The sequence below is a fragment of the Odocoileus virginianus genome, chromosome 3 (assembly GCF_023699985.2).
Source record: "Odocoileus virginianus isolate 20LAN1187 ecotype Illinois chromosome 3, Ovbor_1.2, whole genome shotgun sequence".
Taxonomy (NCBI): domain Eukaryota; kingdom Metazoa; phylum Chordata; class Mammalia; order Artiodactyla; family Cervidae; genus Odocoileus; species Odocoileus virginianus.
In genome coordinates, this window is record NC_069676.1 from 90658649 (window position 1) to 90676296 (window position 17648).

At 43.9% G+C, this 17648-nt stretch overlaps 1 protein-coding gene across 2 annotated transcripts in view; it reads left to right on the top strand.

The window, feature by feature from the left end:
• Positions 1 to 2026: 2026 nt before the first annotated feature.
• The window catches only part of LOC110126021 (2'-5'-oligoadenylate synthase 1-like), a 33284-nt gene continuing 17662 nt past the window's right edge, over positions 2027 to 17648 (top strand). The window contains exons 1-4 of one of the 2 annotated variants that reach the window (XM_070465851.1): positions 2027 to 2342; positions 12228 to 12416; positions 13196 to 13382; positions 16066 to 16256. In XM_070465851.1, the coding sequence (XP_070321952.1) occupies positions 2295 to 2342; positions 12228 to 12416; positions 13196 to 13382; positions 16066 to 16256 (615 nt within the window). In that variant the 5' untranslated portion in view covers positions 2027 to 2294. Of the gene's footprint in view, positions 2343 to 11696; positions 11811 to 12227; positions 12417 to 13195; positions 13383 to 16065; positions 16257 to 17648 lie in introns of those variants that run through there. The other variant, XM_020875464.2, reaches the window with a different exon arrangement.

The following is a 17648-nucleotide window of genomic DNA, read 5'->3' on the forward strand; positions in this document are numbered from 1 at the left end:
AATCTCTCAGGGTGAAGATATGAATGTGAGGGTGGTGTCAGACTGACTTCTCCCAGCACCAAAGGAGATACCAGGGAGAAAAGGGGTTGGTTAACCACAGTGAGGGGCCCAGTACCATAATGGTGGATGAACTGGATGGATGGATCATGCACGAATTCTACGTGTGTCCAACAACTACAGGTAGAAGGTGAAAATGAAGCATTTTCCTAAACTAGCGTGAGGTCAGCCCAAGGTGGGCCTTCTGTCTCAGAGTGGTGGTGGGAAACATAGGCTCCTAGACCACAGGGGGTGGTGTGTGTGTGTGTGTGTGTGTGACCACAGGGGTGTGCGTGTGTGTGTGTGTGTGTGTACACGCTTAGTCTCTCAGTCGTGTCTGACTCTTTGCAGCCCATGGACTGTAGCCCGCCAGGCTCCTCCACGGAATTCTCCAGGCAAGAATACTGAAGTGGGTTGCCATTTCCTGCTCCAGGAGATCTTCCTGACCGTGAGTGTATAGCCTGCTGGTTTTTTTTTTTTCTACATTTTGACAGACCTCATATTGCCAGAAGGACAGGGTCTTCAAGAAGTTCACAGTCATGGGAAAAGAGACAATATTAAAACAAAGTTTTCAAATTCAGAAAGAGAAAAACAGATACTAACAGCATATTAACACATCTGTGTGAAATCTAGAAAAATGGTACAGATGAACCTATTTTCAGGGCAGGAACAGAGAAGCAGAGAACAGACATGCGGATACAGTGGGGAAGGAAGGGTGGGGTGAATCGGGGGATTAGGTCTGACATGTAAACACCACCATGTGTGAGACAGTTGGTGGGAAGCTGCTATATAGCAGAGGGACCTCAGCTCACAACTCTGATGGCCCAGGGAGACGGGCTGCGGTGTCGGGTAGGGACGTCCACGCAGGAGTGCACGTGTGTGCACACGCGGCTGGCTCACGTCACTGTACCGCAGAAACACAACATTGTAAAGCAATTAATGTTGTTGTTCACTTGCCCAGTTATGCCAACTCTTTGCGACCCCATGGACCACAACACTTATACTCCAATTAAAAGCATCAACAACAAATCACCTACTTCACACATTTAGTCTTTGTTTAGGAGGATATAACCTAGATGTCAGTTGCCCCTTTCCCTTCCCCGAGTCCGAGCCTGTCGTCTTTGCCTGCCTCGAGCTGACCTGAATTCAAAGCTCAGCACCTCTTCAAGGTGACTTCCCAGAAAACTCACTGTAGCCAGAGCATCGCTGAGCGATGGAGCCTTTCCAGGATTCCACTGGGGAGTCGGAGGGGGAAGAAGCTACTCTCACATGCACAGCAGACAGCGTCATCCTCACTCGCTGTCTCTCTCTTCATGGCCTCTTCCTTACCTGGTCATTTCTGGGGGAATTGTTTTCACTTATCGTCCTCATCCAAAGCACCTATGCACGCACGTGTGCATACAAACTCAGGCCTTGGGGACTGCTCGCTCTTGCTCCTAGACATCCCGCAGAACTTGGCATGTCTCTGCCCTCCGTGGCATTGTGTCTCAAGCATCTGCACTCTGTGCACAAGGCCAAGCCCATCAGGAGCTCAAGGAAGCTGACGGCCTGTCATTAGCCGCTGGCATCCCGTGCGAAAGGGCTGGCCTGGGGCTTTGTGCGCTCTGGACGGACGCCTCGCAGTCTCAACCCTTCCTCCCAGCAGCTGATCAACTATTTAAAACAAACACGTTGTTCTTATAAAAGGAAACTTCAGCTACTTCTTTGGACCAGGAACGGATTTCTTCCTAGTTTTTTTTTGAGGCTAGCCATGAAAACTGGCTTATAATAGTGGAGCACACCCTGACTCTGGTTGAGACAAAGCAGCCACAAATTGCACCGCAGAAAGAGGAAGCCAGGCCATACTTTTAACACGCTTCTCATGGATCATTTCAATAAATATTTATAATCATCTACTATGCTCCAGCCCCCCACACTAGGTGGGTACATGAGGCCTGACCGTGTAATATGAGCAGCTGGCTGCAGCTGGGAGGATGCCACCTGGGTCTTATAAACACGGCCTGCGTGGTGGGTGGTAAATAGTTAAGGGCACTCGGGTTCACAAGGAACTGAAGTGAGGGGTGTCGCAGTGGGAGGTTTTAAGCTCTGAGACTGGACGCGACTGCAGCACTCATATAACAGCAACTGTGCTGAGTGGGGTGAGGTTGGGGGACACTCATTCCCCAGCCAACATTCTTCTGAGGCTCATTTGGGGGTGCACTTCGAGAAGCATCTCTCCGGACGCTGCTGAAGTGCCTGCATTGAATGCCTTGTGTCCCATGATGAGAACCAAAGACTGCTCTGATCTGCGCCGAGTAACCACACAGGTATCCCTCCCTGGGGGTGCTCCAAGCAAAGGACGAGAGGCGGGAAGTTAATTGCCTGTTTCAGTTTCATGCTAGGTTTCCCCTAAATTCTAATTAGTAATAAAAGAGCTTGGCTCCCCTCAACCTAAGTTGTAAGGGTGCTTTCTGGTCGGAGTTCTTCAGTGTAGCTAAGCAAGAATAAGGAGAGTGTTTTAAGAGAAACTTATAAAGCAAGGCGTCTTGACTTACATCTAAGTTCATTAGCATGGAGATGGTCTGTAACAGGCTATAATTGAATTTTCACAGTATGATTAATCAAATACGCTACACAGAAAAGGTACCATCTCATTGGCTTCTAGATGAGAGGCACTCACCTCAGTTATTCTAATTACTACCTTCTAGCCTGGTGCCTCAAGTGGGTAAAGAACCTGCCTGCGATTGCCAGGAGACGCGGGTTCGATCCCTGGCTCAGAAAGATCACCTGTAGAAGGAAATGGCTACCCACTCCAGTATTCTTGCCTGGGAAATCACATGGACAAAGAAGCCTGGTGGGCTACAGTCTTTGGGGTCAAAAAAAAGGGTTGGACATGACTCAGTGACTGAACAACCACCCTCTAGCCTCAGTAATTCAGAGCAGGAGTTCTGATCTTCGACCTCTCCAAGATCCTCACCTTAAGTTGGGGGCAGTCTGCAGTAGTCTTTTAGAAGATGCTTGGGATGCGGCTTCAGCTGGCTGGTGGGGGAACTCTGGTGGCCTCTATCTCAGCCCAGCGCTCACCAGGAGTGACCAGGAACAGTCTGGGCAGACTTGTCTGTCCCCAAATGCCTCGCTGCTGCTGCTAAGTCGCTTCAGTCGTGTCCGACTCTGTGTGACCCCATAGACGGCAGCCCACCAGGCTCCACCATCCCTGGGATTCTCCAGGCAAGAACACTGGAATGGGTTGCCATTTCCTTCTCCAATGCATGAGAGTGAAAAGTGAAAGTGAAGTCGCTCAGTTGTGTCCGAGTCTTCACGACCCCATGGACTGCAGCCCACCAGGCTCCTCCGTCCATGGGATTTTCCAGGCAAGAGCACTGGAGTGGGTTGCCATGGCCTTCTCCGATTGCCAAATGTCTTAGAGTCCCCACAATTCTCATGGGACAAACTCCAGACTTTCACAGAGCCTAGAGGAACTTTGGATGAAGTTGAAGGAAGCCTGGAAAGTGTGCTCCTTGTGGGAGGACACCGGGGAAAACTAGTTTCAGACGGGATGGCCAAAACTGAAGCACTTCCCTACATATTCTGAGATGGGTGTTTAGCTAGCTCCAAAGGACATCCCAAACCATCCTGTGAGGTGGCCAAGCAGAGCCACGTCCAATAAAGGCAGCCAAAAAATCGGACAACCAAGAAAAACGCTGAGCTGTCCTGAGCGGGACCTGGTGCAGAAGGGGCTCTGGAAGGTGGTGCTCCCCCAGAGCAGCAGCATCTCCCCAGGAGGAGGAGCCAGCTCATCCCAGAGGTGGAAAAGACCTGCCAGGGGTCCTCCCAGGGTCCATGAGACAAGGACCCTCAGGGGGGAGGCAGGAAGAGACCTGGTCCTCAGAAGTGTTCCTGTGTGGTGCTGATGGGGAGGTGGTTGCAGACGGTCGTCCCAGGTGAGCCCATGAGCCCCTGGTACTGACTGTTGGAATGTGGTTCCAAGCGACATCACCTGAGTGGACAGACAGCACTGCCTCTCGGCCCCCTCGACCTATAGCTGCTCCATGGAAATGTCCTTTCAATCTCTACCAGGCCAGTTCGGCAAACAGGCAGAAAAACATAGGGGTGCATTCAGACATTAGTAAGAGGGATGGGTGTGTGGGTATTCTGGGCACCAGACTTTGTGGGAATGCAGTCTGGCAAATAGTCCCTGAATCATTCTTGCAGCTTCAATCTTCACACTGTTATTTAAGGTGATATTTTAGAGGCAGGTGTTTCATGATTTCAAATACTGAACTCAGAGATGCTCTGAACATATGAACAGTCCACTGTGCAGATGCTCTCAGAAAGGAGGAAGCGTCTCTGGGGTGGCGGAACCTCTCCTTTGCTTCATGCAGGCCAGCCACTGACTGGTGATCAGGTTGACAGAAATAGGTGGGTCATGGTCTCTAAGTGGAACAAGTGTACAGGGCTGCTCAGGTACTCAAATCTGTGTGTATTCTTGTCTTATTCCTTTACCAACTGTTGATTTTTAATCTATGGCCCTAGCAAAATAGTAAAGGCAGAAGATACAATAGGAGAGGTGGATGAAAACTATAATCCAATATCCTTTATAAATGGAAACGCAAAAATCTTACACTGAATATTACCAAACTGAATCTAACAACATATATGAAGGATTATACATCATGACCAAGTAGTGTTTATTCCAGGATTCTAAGGTTGGTTTAACAGTTCTGACATTAACCCAAATCATTAACGCATCACAGAAAAAAATAAAAACATGATCATCTTATCAGATGTTGGAAAAACATGCGACAAAACCTTAACAAAAACCAACATACTTTCATGATAACAACACAGAACAAACAGAACAGAGGAGAATGTCTTCACCCTGCTAAACAGTTTCTATGAAACTGATAAACACCACACTTAAAAGATTTAAAGATTTTTTTCTAAGATCAGGAAAACAACAAAGATGTCTACCCTCACTACTGCTATGCAATGTTACACTTGAAGATGTACCCAGGGCAATTTGACAAGATTAAACAAGTCAATGATTAATTTAAAAAAGCACAGTAAAAACATCCAGATTAGAAAAGACATCGAACTATCTCTATTGCAGATGACATGCAAAATATAGTAAAAAAAAAAAAAAAAAAAAAATAGTGAGCTTAAAAGGTTGAAGATTTACAAAAATCAGTTGTGTTTCTAAACACTAACAATGAACAATACAAAGATGAAATTATGACACCAATTCCATATACAATAACATCAAAAAAACGAAAATACTACAGAATAAATTTAACCCCCAAAAGTTCAAGATCTGTACACTGAAAACTATAAAACACTGCTGAAAGAAATTAAGATTGGGGCAATACTGTTAAGATGTCAATATTGCTCAAATTAATCTAGAGATAGAACTTCTATTCAATCAGAATCCCAGCCGGCTTCTTTATTGAAATTGATAGGATGATCTAAAATTCCATGGAAATTCAAGGAACCTGGAATAGTCAAAAACAATCTTGAAGGAAGGACAGATTGGAGAGCTAAGATGTACAATTTCAAAACCAGCTACTAACACACAGTAGTCATGGTACAGGCATAAAGACAGACATGTAGATCAATGGAATAAAATTAAACCTAGAAATAAGCCTATACATCTATGGTCAGCTGATTTGACAAGAACGCCAGGACAATTCACTGGGGACAAGACAGTCTCTGTTGAACACATTGTGCTGGAACAACTGGATACCATTATGTAAAAAAACGAATTTTGACCACTAACTCACACCACCCATATATAAAAATTATCAAAATATATTTAAAGGCCTAAATATAAGTGCTAAAACTATTAAACTCTTAGAATAAACATAGGTGTAAATATTCATGACCTCATTTTACTTAGCCAGGCTCATTTTGCCCACAGTGCATGAGATGCCAAGGTTTGCCGCAAAGGAGGTTTATTCACGAGGCAGCCAAGCAAGGAAATGGGAAATCTAGTCTCAGAGCCGCCTCCCTGAAGGCAAGGGTGCAGGTATTTATGGGATAAAGAATAAAATGCTGTAAATCAACTATAGCGCAATAAAAAAATACATTTTAAAAAAGAATAAAGCAGCAGGGCTCTCAGAAGCACAGGGAGTGTGAGGAAAGGCGACTGGAAAAAGGTGTGGTGATGGTTCTTCTGAGCAGGCCTAGCTAAGCCTCTGCACTTTCAAAAACGGAGCCACTCACCTGAAACTATAAAACTCCTAAAAAAGGACAGAGGTGGAACACTCTTTGACATTACTCATAGCAATTTTTTTTTTTGAATCTGTGTCCTAAGGCAAAGAAATTAAAACAAAAATAGACAACAGAAATCCAATTAAATTTAAAGGTTTTTGCACAGCAAAATAAACCAACAAAATTAAAAGACAACCTACCGAATGGTAGACAATATTTTCCAATAATATGACTGTTAAGAGGTTAATATATAAAATATTTCAACAGCTCATACCAACCAGTGTAAAAAAAGAAACATTTAAAAAATGGACAGAAGACTTGAATAGATGTTTCCCCAAAAAAAGACATACAGATGGCCAACAGGCACATGAAATATTCATCATTAATCAGAGAAATGCAAATCAAAACCACAATGAGACATCACCTCACACCTGTCAGAATAGTTAATACCAGCACGTCTACAAATAATAAACATGAAGAGAAGTAAACCTTTATACACTGCTGGTGGGATTAGAAACTGGTGCAGCCAGCGGGGAAGACAGTTGGGAGATCTCTCAAAACACTAAAAGTAAAACTGCCATATGATACAGCAATTCCACTCCCACGTATATGTAAAAGACAAAACAAAAACCCAGCTACTCCAAGAAGACACATGCACCCCAATATTCAGAGCAGCAATAGCCAGGGTATGCAAGCAATTTAAGATGAATGGATAAAGACGTGATGTGTGTACGAATGTGCTGTGCTTACTCGTATCCAGCTCTTTGTGACCCCACGGACTATAATAGCCTGCCAGGCTCCTCTAGCCATGGGGTTTCCCAGGCAAGAAGACTGGAGCAAGTGGTCATCTCCTTCTCCAGGGGATCTTCCCAAGCCAAGGATCGAATCCACATCTCCTGCATTGGCAGGTAGATTATTTACCACTTGCGCCACTGGGAAGCACCACTGGGAAGTATATGTATTGTATATATACACAGAGTGTATACACACACACACACATATACACACATACGACATACATGTACACACAATGGAATATTACTGAGCCATAAAAAAGAATGGAATTCTACCATTTCCAACAAGATGAGCCTACAGAGTATTATCCTTAGTGAAATAAGTAAGAGAAAGGCAAATATTGTATATTATCACGTATGTGGAATCTAAAAACCAGAGCCCAGGCAAACTCCTGGCAGGGTTGACAGAAAGATAGCATTCCTATTTCTCTGAGCCTTCAGAGAAGGGGCAGTGGGCATTGGGAGCAGGGTCAGGAGGAGGCAATGAAAGCGCAGCACTGTTGTCAGCCAACTGTGCATTAGAATCAAGGAGAACAGGTTTCTTCCACTTCCCATTCTGCTGGACCATAACTTTCCATATTCTTTGTGCAGGTTGATTCTGATAAAAGACTATACATAAGGCATTCCTTTCCATTTTTCTTCCTGTTTCCAAAATAAATCCAGTTGCAGAGTTGTACTATAATTGAGGGCCATTTTTCTCTGAGTCTAAAGGATGTTTGCACTATGCAAGGATATCAAAAAACACCATCTCTTTCTTTTCCATAGATTGAAACTTAAAGTCATCCAGTTTTGGAGAACGTGGCCTAGAGGGCTGCAAGGGGGAACTGAATTACCGTTTCTCATTTTGCAATGGGGGGGAAAAAAATCTCATTTTGTTTCTACATGGTTGCTGCAAAGAAATCTCTCTTAGAGTACATGTTATAGTCATCAAGAAGCTCAATCTCCAAAAGTCAATCCATAACACTTCAGACGATTGGACACAGATAAGAAAAGAAAGATCAAAAATCACAGCCCTGGGCCTTTAACCTGGATGTGGAACGCTTCAGCAGCTGTAAACTTTTATACTGTCTGTCAGAATCCTGCAAGGTGGGCCTCCAATCCACCATCTGGGCAGGACTGCCAGACAGTGAAGGCACAGGTGTGTCTCTTTAACAAGATTACTCACCCAAAACACGTCTTCCAACCCCCAAGCTCCAAAACCACTTCTTCACTGCAAAAAACAGCTAAATTCTGAAGATTGGCGGCACCTGTCTGGGGAAATCAGGCGGACGCTTGCTGGAACAAATCGACCAGGTAGTTGCTTGGACTCTCAATAACCCTCAAAGGGCCAAGGAGCCACGGAGGAAAGGCATGTCTGGACTTACCTCCTGGCTGGCTCACCAAACCTGTCACTGCACCAGGTACTATCTTGTTCTACTCAACACACACCACAGCAAAACCCCGAAGCACAGTGCTTGCGTGCTGTCTCTTCAGTTCGCAGCAGAGTATTTATTTGCAAGGCAGCTAAGTAAGACTGAAAAGCAAACCTCAAACTGCGCTCCCTGGAAGGCAAGAGGCAGTACTGTGGGAATAAACAGCGGTCTGAGGGGAGCTCTGAGGCATTGGGGTGCACAGAACGGAGAAAGGTGATTGGAAAAAGATCCGGTGGTTATAGTTGGGCGCAGGCGTAGCTCTCCACCGGTGTAGTTCTGCGCAGGCGTAACTAGGTTATAGGGTCTCCTGCTTGGTTCAGAGATGGGAGCGCTTAACCGGATCTGAAGCTCATCGAAAGGTCTCTAAGCAAACACACACACACACACACACACACACAGTCACTGAGATGCACACTTGTGCATTCCCAGTTGGAGGATGGATTGTGCTGTTCGGTCTTAACCAGCTCACCTCCAACTAGATACAACTGACTTCAAGTGTCTGGAAAATAACTCAGGCAAACAACGTATTGCTTAGGCTACCTATTGCTTGGAGGACAAGCAAGTCTTTTGTGAAGACACTTCACTTCACTCAGTCGTGTCCATCTCTTTGCGACCCCCATGGACTGTATAGTCCGTGAAATTCTCTAGGCCAGAATATTGGAGTGGGTAGTCTTTTCCCTTCCCAGGGGATCTTCCCAACCCGGGGATCCAACCAGGGTCTCCTGCATTGCAGGCGGAATTCTTTACCAACTGAACTATGAGGGGAAGGCGACCTTGATTAGGCAGGGCAGGTGAGAGGAATTTGACTGGTTACCCGTGGTTTCCCTTGGCATAGGCAACGGTCCCCCCCCCCCCCCCCACTGTATCACACCAAAAGCACAAGCAGGAAAAATAGCTTTGAGTTCATAAGAATTTAAAACCTAAAAAAAAAAATTTATATATTTGACTGCACCAGGTCTTAGTTTGTAGCATGTGGGACCTTATTAGTTGCAGCATGCAAGCTCTTAGTTATGGCATGTGGGATCTAATTTCCTGTCCAGGGATGGAACTCGGGTCACCTGCATTGGGAGCTCAGGGTCTTGCCACTTTGGACCAACAGGGAAGTCCCAGAATTTAAAACTTTTGTGCATCAAAGGACACTATCAAGAAATGAAGGGACAAGCCATAGAATGGCACAAAATTTTTAAATTATATATCAGATAAGAGTTTGATTTTCAAAATATAAAGAATGCATACAGTTCAACAATAGAAAGACAAATAATCCCATTCTAAAATGAGCAAAGTATCTAAATTTCTCTGAGGAAAATATACAAATAGTCAATAAGTACATGACAAGACAGTCAGCAGCATTAGTCATTAGGAAATGCAAATCAGAACGCAATTAGATACCACTTCATAATTGTAATTTGTAAAATATGGAGAACAGTTTGGCTGTTCCTCAAAGAGTTCAACATAGAGTTATCCTGGGACTTAGCAATTTCACCCTCAGCTATCTGAGAATTCAAAACATATGTTCATACAATAACCTGTAGATGAAAACATGAATGTTCATAGCAGTATTATTCATAATAGCTAAAGAGTAGAAACCACCCAGATTTCCATTAACTAATTTGTGGATTAAAAAACAAAACAGAACTAGTGGTATATCCATACAATAGAGTAGTATTTGTCTGTGAAAATGAATGAAATACTGGTTCCTGTTACAACATGGGTGAACCTTGGAAACATTATGCTAAGTGAAAGAAGGGTGGAGAGACAGCTCATTGAGGAAACCTAGAAATTCCACCATTTCCCTCATTCTTTCCCTCTTCTGATCCTGGACAGAAAGCTTGTGCTGGGAAGCTCTGATTGATACTCTTTCATTTCTGTAAACCACAAGTGCCCAACGTTGCCTCAGCACCCCTTAGAGAACTTGGCACGTAAGATTGAGTCATGTGTCTGCCTGCGCTCACTGTATCTCAGTCCAGGTCGATTGGACCAGAAATGAATACCTAGTGCAGGGCAAACATCACAATTTGGGCAGATGGAATCAAGTTCCGCAAATTCCACGACCTTGGATCTTTTTTTTTTTTTTGACCTTGGATCTTACAGGGACTCAATCCATTCATTCAGAGGAGCTTTAGGGCTGATAAGAAGCTGATTTTCAAGGTGGTCTCTGCGGTAGTGCTAGAGTAACCAACGTGTCCCTACTTGCCTCAGAATTTCCTCACTTTAGCACTGAAAATCCTGCGTAACAGGGACCCCCCCTTACTCCCAGGCAAACTTGGTGGTTGGTCGCCCAAGGATGTTTCACAAATCGTTGTTTACCTTCACTATGTTCAATATTCTCTAATTTTATTCTATTTGATTTTTTAAAGCGCTGCCATGAACCACTAAGTTGCTTTCACATCTTCCTTATGTGACAGGACCCATGCAGTTCTCAGTGGAAACAGCATCTGTTCAGTAGCAGATCACCCAGCAACTCCAAATTTGTCTGACACAAAGTCCCCAAAACCCATTAAGCACTAAAGATTTTGTAAGGAGTGAATACATTTTGCTTTTCTTCCACCTTATACAGATACATTTTGGATTCGTTTCTATTCCTGGTTGAACTTTAGAGCTACAGTGTGGTGGGTAAAAAAGAATGCCCGCCCCCCGCCAAAGATGTCCACATCTTAATCTCGGGAAGCTCTGAGTTTATTACCTTACAAGGCAAAGGAGAGTTAAGTTTGCAGATAGCATTAAGGCTGTTAATAGCAGACCTTAAAATGGGAAGATTATCCTGGATTATCCAGTTGAGCCCAATGGAGCCACAAGGGTCTTTAAGAGGGGAAGAGAACCGATCAGAATGGTTGGATGTAAACAGGATCCCATAGGCTTTTCCTGGATTTTGCTGGCTTTGACGATGGAGGAAGGGGCCCCACCTGCCAAGGAATGTGGGTCACCTCTAGGAAGTGGATCTTACCCAAGAGCCTCCGGAAAGGAATGCAGCCTCATTTTAGCTCTGCGTGACCCATGCCAGGCTTCTGGCCTACGGCACGACAAGCAAGTAATGTTATATGCTTAAGCCATTAGAATTTGTGATAATATTTTTACAGTAGCAGCTTCAAAATAATCTGAGTGCACTTAGAAATATTTAATCTAACCACTCGCTAAGAAACCGGTGACTACAAATCCCACAATGCTTACCTCTGAGGAAGGAGCTCTAAGCTTCAGACAAGTTAGAACAAATCCAAGTCGAGTCACTTAGCAACAAGAGTATAAACAGCTTCAGAAGCAGCCGGGTGGAGCATAGAATCGCCCACATCTCCCAGACTGTGTCCCTTGGTACAAACTTTGGCATTTCTTTAGTTTAAAAAAGAACAGAGTTAATTTGAAAGACATGTAGAAATCATCACTCAAGGTAATTTTCTCATTTATGGGAACTCATTGAGTGATAAAAATGGAAGAAACGATGCCTCTTAGAGAGTCCCTGAGTAAAGATAATATCTAAATCCACAGTTAACATCTCTTAGGTCACAGATTCATTTGTAACGCTTTTTCGAAAACTGTACTTTTATACCTACACACACAGCTTTGCACTTGGTTTTGGTGGCTTTACAGCCTCCTTGATGTTTATCAACTCGAGTTCCAGCAGCTGGTTTCAATGACTATTTTCATGATATCATATTTGATATCAGTGAGGAATAAACTTCTTGGAAAACTTGCATCCGATAGAGCACAAATTAGCACACTAGAAACAATATTATCTCTCTTCTGGTTAACTCTGAGGGACTGGATTTTCTTCAAAGGGCTTACCTTTCTGCTTTGTCGTCAACAGGATCTAAATGCGATACTTCGCTGGGCAAGGATGTGGGCTCTTAAATCCTACAACTGTGAGCACTGCGGGAGTGACTTTATCAGCGGCAGGGCTCTGAAGTATCACTTTCAACAGAAGCATCTTGGAGAAGTTCACCATGAAAAATGTGACCAAGACGTCCTGAGGGAGACGCCACAACGTCACAGTGAGGTGCAGGGGGTGAAAGTAGGGGGTGGCAGGCAAGGGCCTCCTCCTTTTCCTGAAATGCCCACCCTTTGTGTCTGTTGCCTCTGTTTTTTTCATTCGCTCATGAAGATTTACTCTCAGAAAACTGAAAGGTAAAACTCGTGGCCACAGGCCACAGGTCAGATGCAGGGGTTAAAGCCGTGTGCCTCAGTCTTCTTAGCTCTAAACAACCCATCTTGCAGAACTGCTGTGAAGAGCACTCAGAAGTCCCTGGGCCCAGCCATTATACCCAGGGCAGGCGCTATTGTAATTATTATTCCAAAGCGCTTATGTGGGGGTGGAGTCCTTGCAACCCTAGAATTTTTCACTTTTAATGTGGCCTTGGAGGTAGACTAATTGACTTCCCTTCCCTCCTTTCCCCTCCCCCATTTTACAAATGAAGGATCAAAGACCCAATTAGGTTGAGTGATTAGCCCAAGGCCTGCAAAAGTAAACACCAGAAAAAGAACTGGGCTCTCATTCTTCTGATTGTATAAAACATAAACTAGTGCTTTTTAAAAAATACTTTTTTCAGCAGTATGGTTCTCATGGTTCATTGCTTTATTAATCTACAGCAGTTTTCCATCTGTGTCAAAAAAAAAAACAACCCAAACTAATGGACTTTGCTATGTTTTGAGAACATAGAATGAGAATTCTCTGTGCCCATGAATGGGAGCATTTAGTGAGAAGCCAGCCAAATGAAAACCAGCAGATCTCTGAAATAGCTCTTATAATTCCTGGGTTAAGTATTTACTTTTTCTCAGCCTACACGTGACAGGTCAACCATGGAGACACACAAGCTACACTGGGAAAATCTAGAAGAAAGGAACGTAAAATACATGGCTACAAAAATATCAAAAACATGTAGGATGTGTTCTAGACACTTTGGAACGGTCCTTAGCCGGGAGAACCACGAAATACGAGAGCATCACTTTACAGCCCGCAAAAGAGGTAACGGAGGTGCCCGGTGCTTCACTGTATGGATGTTCACGCTGCATAGAAACCGTCTTGTGGCTTCCCTACATCAGAGCATTACAGGTTGTTTCCAAGAATGGCAAATAGAGAGCGCAGAGGGTGAAGCTAGTATATATTTGAGATTGTATACTCTTGGGTCCTGTATGTGTGCTAAGTCACTGCAGTCGTGTCCGACTCTGTGACCCTAAGGGCTGTAGACTGCCAGGCTCCTCTGTTCACAGGATTCTTCAGGCAAGAATACTGGAGTGGGTTGCCATTCCCTCCTCCCAGGGATCTTCCTGATGCAGGGGTTGAACCTATGTCTCTCAGGTCTCCTGCATTAGCAGGCAGGTTCTTTACCACTAGCGCCACCTGGGAAGCTCATCCTCTTGGCGGCGGGGCATAATTCTGTGGAGCCACATTGGAGGAGGAAGCTGGGAAACTGAGGCGTGGTGCAAAGAGACAACTCAGAAGCAGCAAAAATGGGATAGAATGTCAGGATACAAGTGGGAGTCAGATTATGGTCTGTCCATCAGAAATTATCACAAAACTAAGGTAATATACCTTTTGCTCTCATATTTGTGGTTCTGTCCCCTAAAGTAATTGGTGGTTGCTGGAATTAAATAATTTTTTTCTGGGAAACAATAATTGGCTCTGAATATAAAATAGTCACTGAAAAGTGATCAGTTTTTGGTGAAATGTCCATAAAAGGAATGACAACTATGTTTCAAACAAAGGAATCAAAATGTACAAAAACAAAAAAAAACCCCAATCTGTTAATCTGGCATAATTGATGAAATTTAAACAAGAGGCTGTGTATCCTTTGAGTGTTGATGTAAAATTTATTATTGTTTAGTACCATGTTCTGATTTACAGTGTGATTTCTTCTGTGATCTGTGACTCTTTTGAAGTAAGTGTTTTTAAAACTTTCTTAAAGTATGGATATGTTCGTTATTTTGTTACTGATTTCTCATTTAATTGCACATTGGTCAGAGAATATAATCTGTGTGATATCAGTTCTCTGATAAGTGCTGAGTTTTATCTATTGCTAAGTATATATTCAATTTCTATGAAACTTTCATATGTGCTTGAAAGGGAAGGATCAGTTGAAAGTTCATTTCCAGAAAGGATTAGTGAATTCTTCTTCAAGGCATTTGCCAGAGGCCTAGCTTCCCTGGTGGATTAGACGGAAAAGCCTCTGCCTGCAATGTGGGAGACCTAGGTTCAATCCCTGGGTCAGGAAGATCCCCTGGAGAAAGAAATGGCAACCCACTTCAGTACCCTTGCCTAGAAAATCCCATGGACGGAGGAGCCTGGTAGGTTACAGTCCATGGGGTTGCAAAGAGTCAGACACGACTGAGCGACTTCACTTTCACTTTCTCTAAAATTAATTCTCCATGATAACATGAATTTGTTATGTAAACCTAAATGAAAGTCAGTTTATTATTGCAAATTCTCAGAGATTTTTTTTCTTTGGTGTATGTATGATCTATCCTGATGTCGTAAGCAGTAAAGAATCTACCTGCCAATGCAGGAGACACAGGAGATGCGGGTCCAAACCTTCAATTGGGAAGATCCCCTGGAGGAGGAAATGGCAACCCACTCCAGTATTCTTGCCTGGAAAATTCCGTGGACAGAGGAGCCTGGCGGACTACAGTCCATGGGGTCGCGAAGAGTCAGTCACGACTGAGCACGCACACACTAAAATCTACCGACTGCAAATTTGTGAAATTTTCTGAGCTGTTGAAAGGGATCAGGATATGCCATCTCAAAATGTGCCAATTCAGCATATTGATTATTTTGAACTTCCCGGCGTCAGGGTCTTTTCCAATGAGCTGGGGTCCATAAGGTGGCCAAAATATCGGAACTTCAGAATACCCGAGTCTAATTCTTTGTAGTTTTCATTTCTTTTCTGGAAAGGACTCTGTGCACATAAGAAAAATAATAATAATAAGATCAATAAAATCTGTATGCTTTTCCTCTGGTTAATCAGTCTTATTGTCAGTTTAGCTTCACATGCCCCATTTACTGAACTTAAGAGTTCAGTTATTCAGTTCCTTCCCGTGAAGTGTGTGGCCAGTCTTGTCAGCATTTCTGTCTTAAAAAGCAAACACACACATCCACTAGCACACACACCTCTAATGTCCTCATTTTAAAAAATGTACTATCTCTTGATTTCTAGATACTGACTCAGTTTCTTCATTTTGAAAACACTGCGCAGGTCTAAAGCAAACATTCCGCAGGTAGAATTTGGCCTGTGGGTTGGCAGTTTAAGACCTTTAGAATAGATGGCTTAACTTAGAGTTCTTTATCCTGGGACCATTTTATTGAAACTTGATAACATACATGTTTTCCATTTAGAAACTTAAAGTGATTTATGAATCGGGGCAAAGACCTTTTCCTGACATAAGAATGGATATCTCAATGTATTCTCAGAGGAATTCAGCCACTTCTCTGTTGAGACTTAGGGTTAACATGCCAGCTCATTCCAGAGGGACTGAACTCTGCCGGTTCCCCTCACACCCTACCAGCAGAGAGGGTAGTACTCCCTGTGACCCAACAAGGCAGTCCTGGTAATTAACTAGACCTAACTTGCATACAAAATTAGATGCTTGTGTTAGACACACACGCATCCATTTCTGTGCAGCGAATGTCAAATAGTGATCCTTTCTCTATGAAGCCCAAATGTCCGCAGGATTTTCACCTCATAATATGTTGGAGTGTAAAGGTCCCCAGGAGCTACGGAGATTTGCAGACCGACACATCTGCCCTGCCTCTGGTTCTCAAAGAGCTGCTTGTGCAGCTGAGGTCGGTGCCCTGCTCCAACTGATCCAGGAATCCTTTCCAGTGCCGGCCTCCCGAGTGATCCAGGTAATCTGAGCCCCCAGCCCTCGGGCTGGACCACGCAGCCCTAAGGAAGCCCTTCCTTTCTCCTGGAGGTGATGGACATCCACTGGGCAGGGCCACGTGTTAAAAGACCAGCTTCGCCTTCTGTAGCGGCTATAAGAGGCCTGCTAGGAGCCCTTTGAAATGCCAGGGCAGGCTGCCGGCTAGCGGGGCAGGCACTCAACCATGTGACAGCTGGAACCCATTAAAGTTGGCAGTTTTGCCCAAGGGGCAAAAGTGCCTTTACATTGGCAGGGCCAAGGACTTGGCTCTCACTAGACCGATGTTTTTAAATGCTTGAGGGAATTTCAGGCAAAGGAGGTACGCCTGTCCCCCAGAGCACGGTTTCATGCCTGAGCAACCTGCCTATGGAAGTAATTAGGTGCTGTCTTGATGGACTTCCTCTCAGCCTAAAGACAGTTCACTGTGTCCCGAAACAGTTGTCCAGAGAATGCAGGGTCATTCTGTGAAAATTGCCTTGAAGGAAAGTACCCTGAACACAATGAAGGGATCCAAACAACAATGCTGGTGTGGTTTCCCTTCTATCATTATTGCTCATAATGTTAGTATCACCACTACATACTATGTAATCAGTGTTTAGAGAAAAAAAAAAATACAGGACATAGTTCTGAGGGCATTTTTTTTTAATCATTTTTCCATTTCTTCATTTTAAAATGCACACATAATTGTTATAAAAGTGTCTTTAAGCCTTGTTTATTTAAAATAAAAATATTAACTTTTAATGTCACAATAGCAAAGATGATTTAAGAGTATGATTAAATGCTACCTAAGATAGCAGTGGAAAAAGCCTGAATATGAAACAGCATATTTTCTCCTATAGAAATAAAGCATGATCACAGAGCTAGAAATGGGGAGTCAGAGTTCTATTCCAGTCCCACAAGGTGCTGGCTGAAAACAAGGGCAAGTGATCAACTAAGAATTTCTGTGCCCTATATTCCATTCTTGGAAATTGACTGTACATGTTAGCACACTACAATCTCTGGTTAAGGAAGCACTAAAAACTACATTTCGCACATTCCTTTGCTACTGTGACAAAATGGGTTTCCTCAATTAGTTGCACTACCTAAAGACTGAGTCCAGAGCTGAGTTAAGTCAGAGTAAAGGCAGGAGGCACAGGGGACCCATTTTAGCTAGTCCAGATGTAGCAGGTACAGGCTGACTTTGAAGCTGAGAGTTCTGGCAATGACTTCTGTCTCTGGATTTATAGTAGGGCAGGCATATCTGGGATTGCAGAGGCAGCTTCTTGATTCTTAGATGTCAACTAAGGCACAGAATCCTGGAGTCAGCAGTTGCCAGGGCAGCTCTCAGAACAGGCTCTATAGCACAGGAAGCTCAGCTCAGGGCTCTGTGATGACC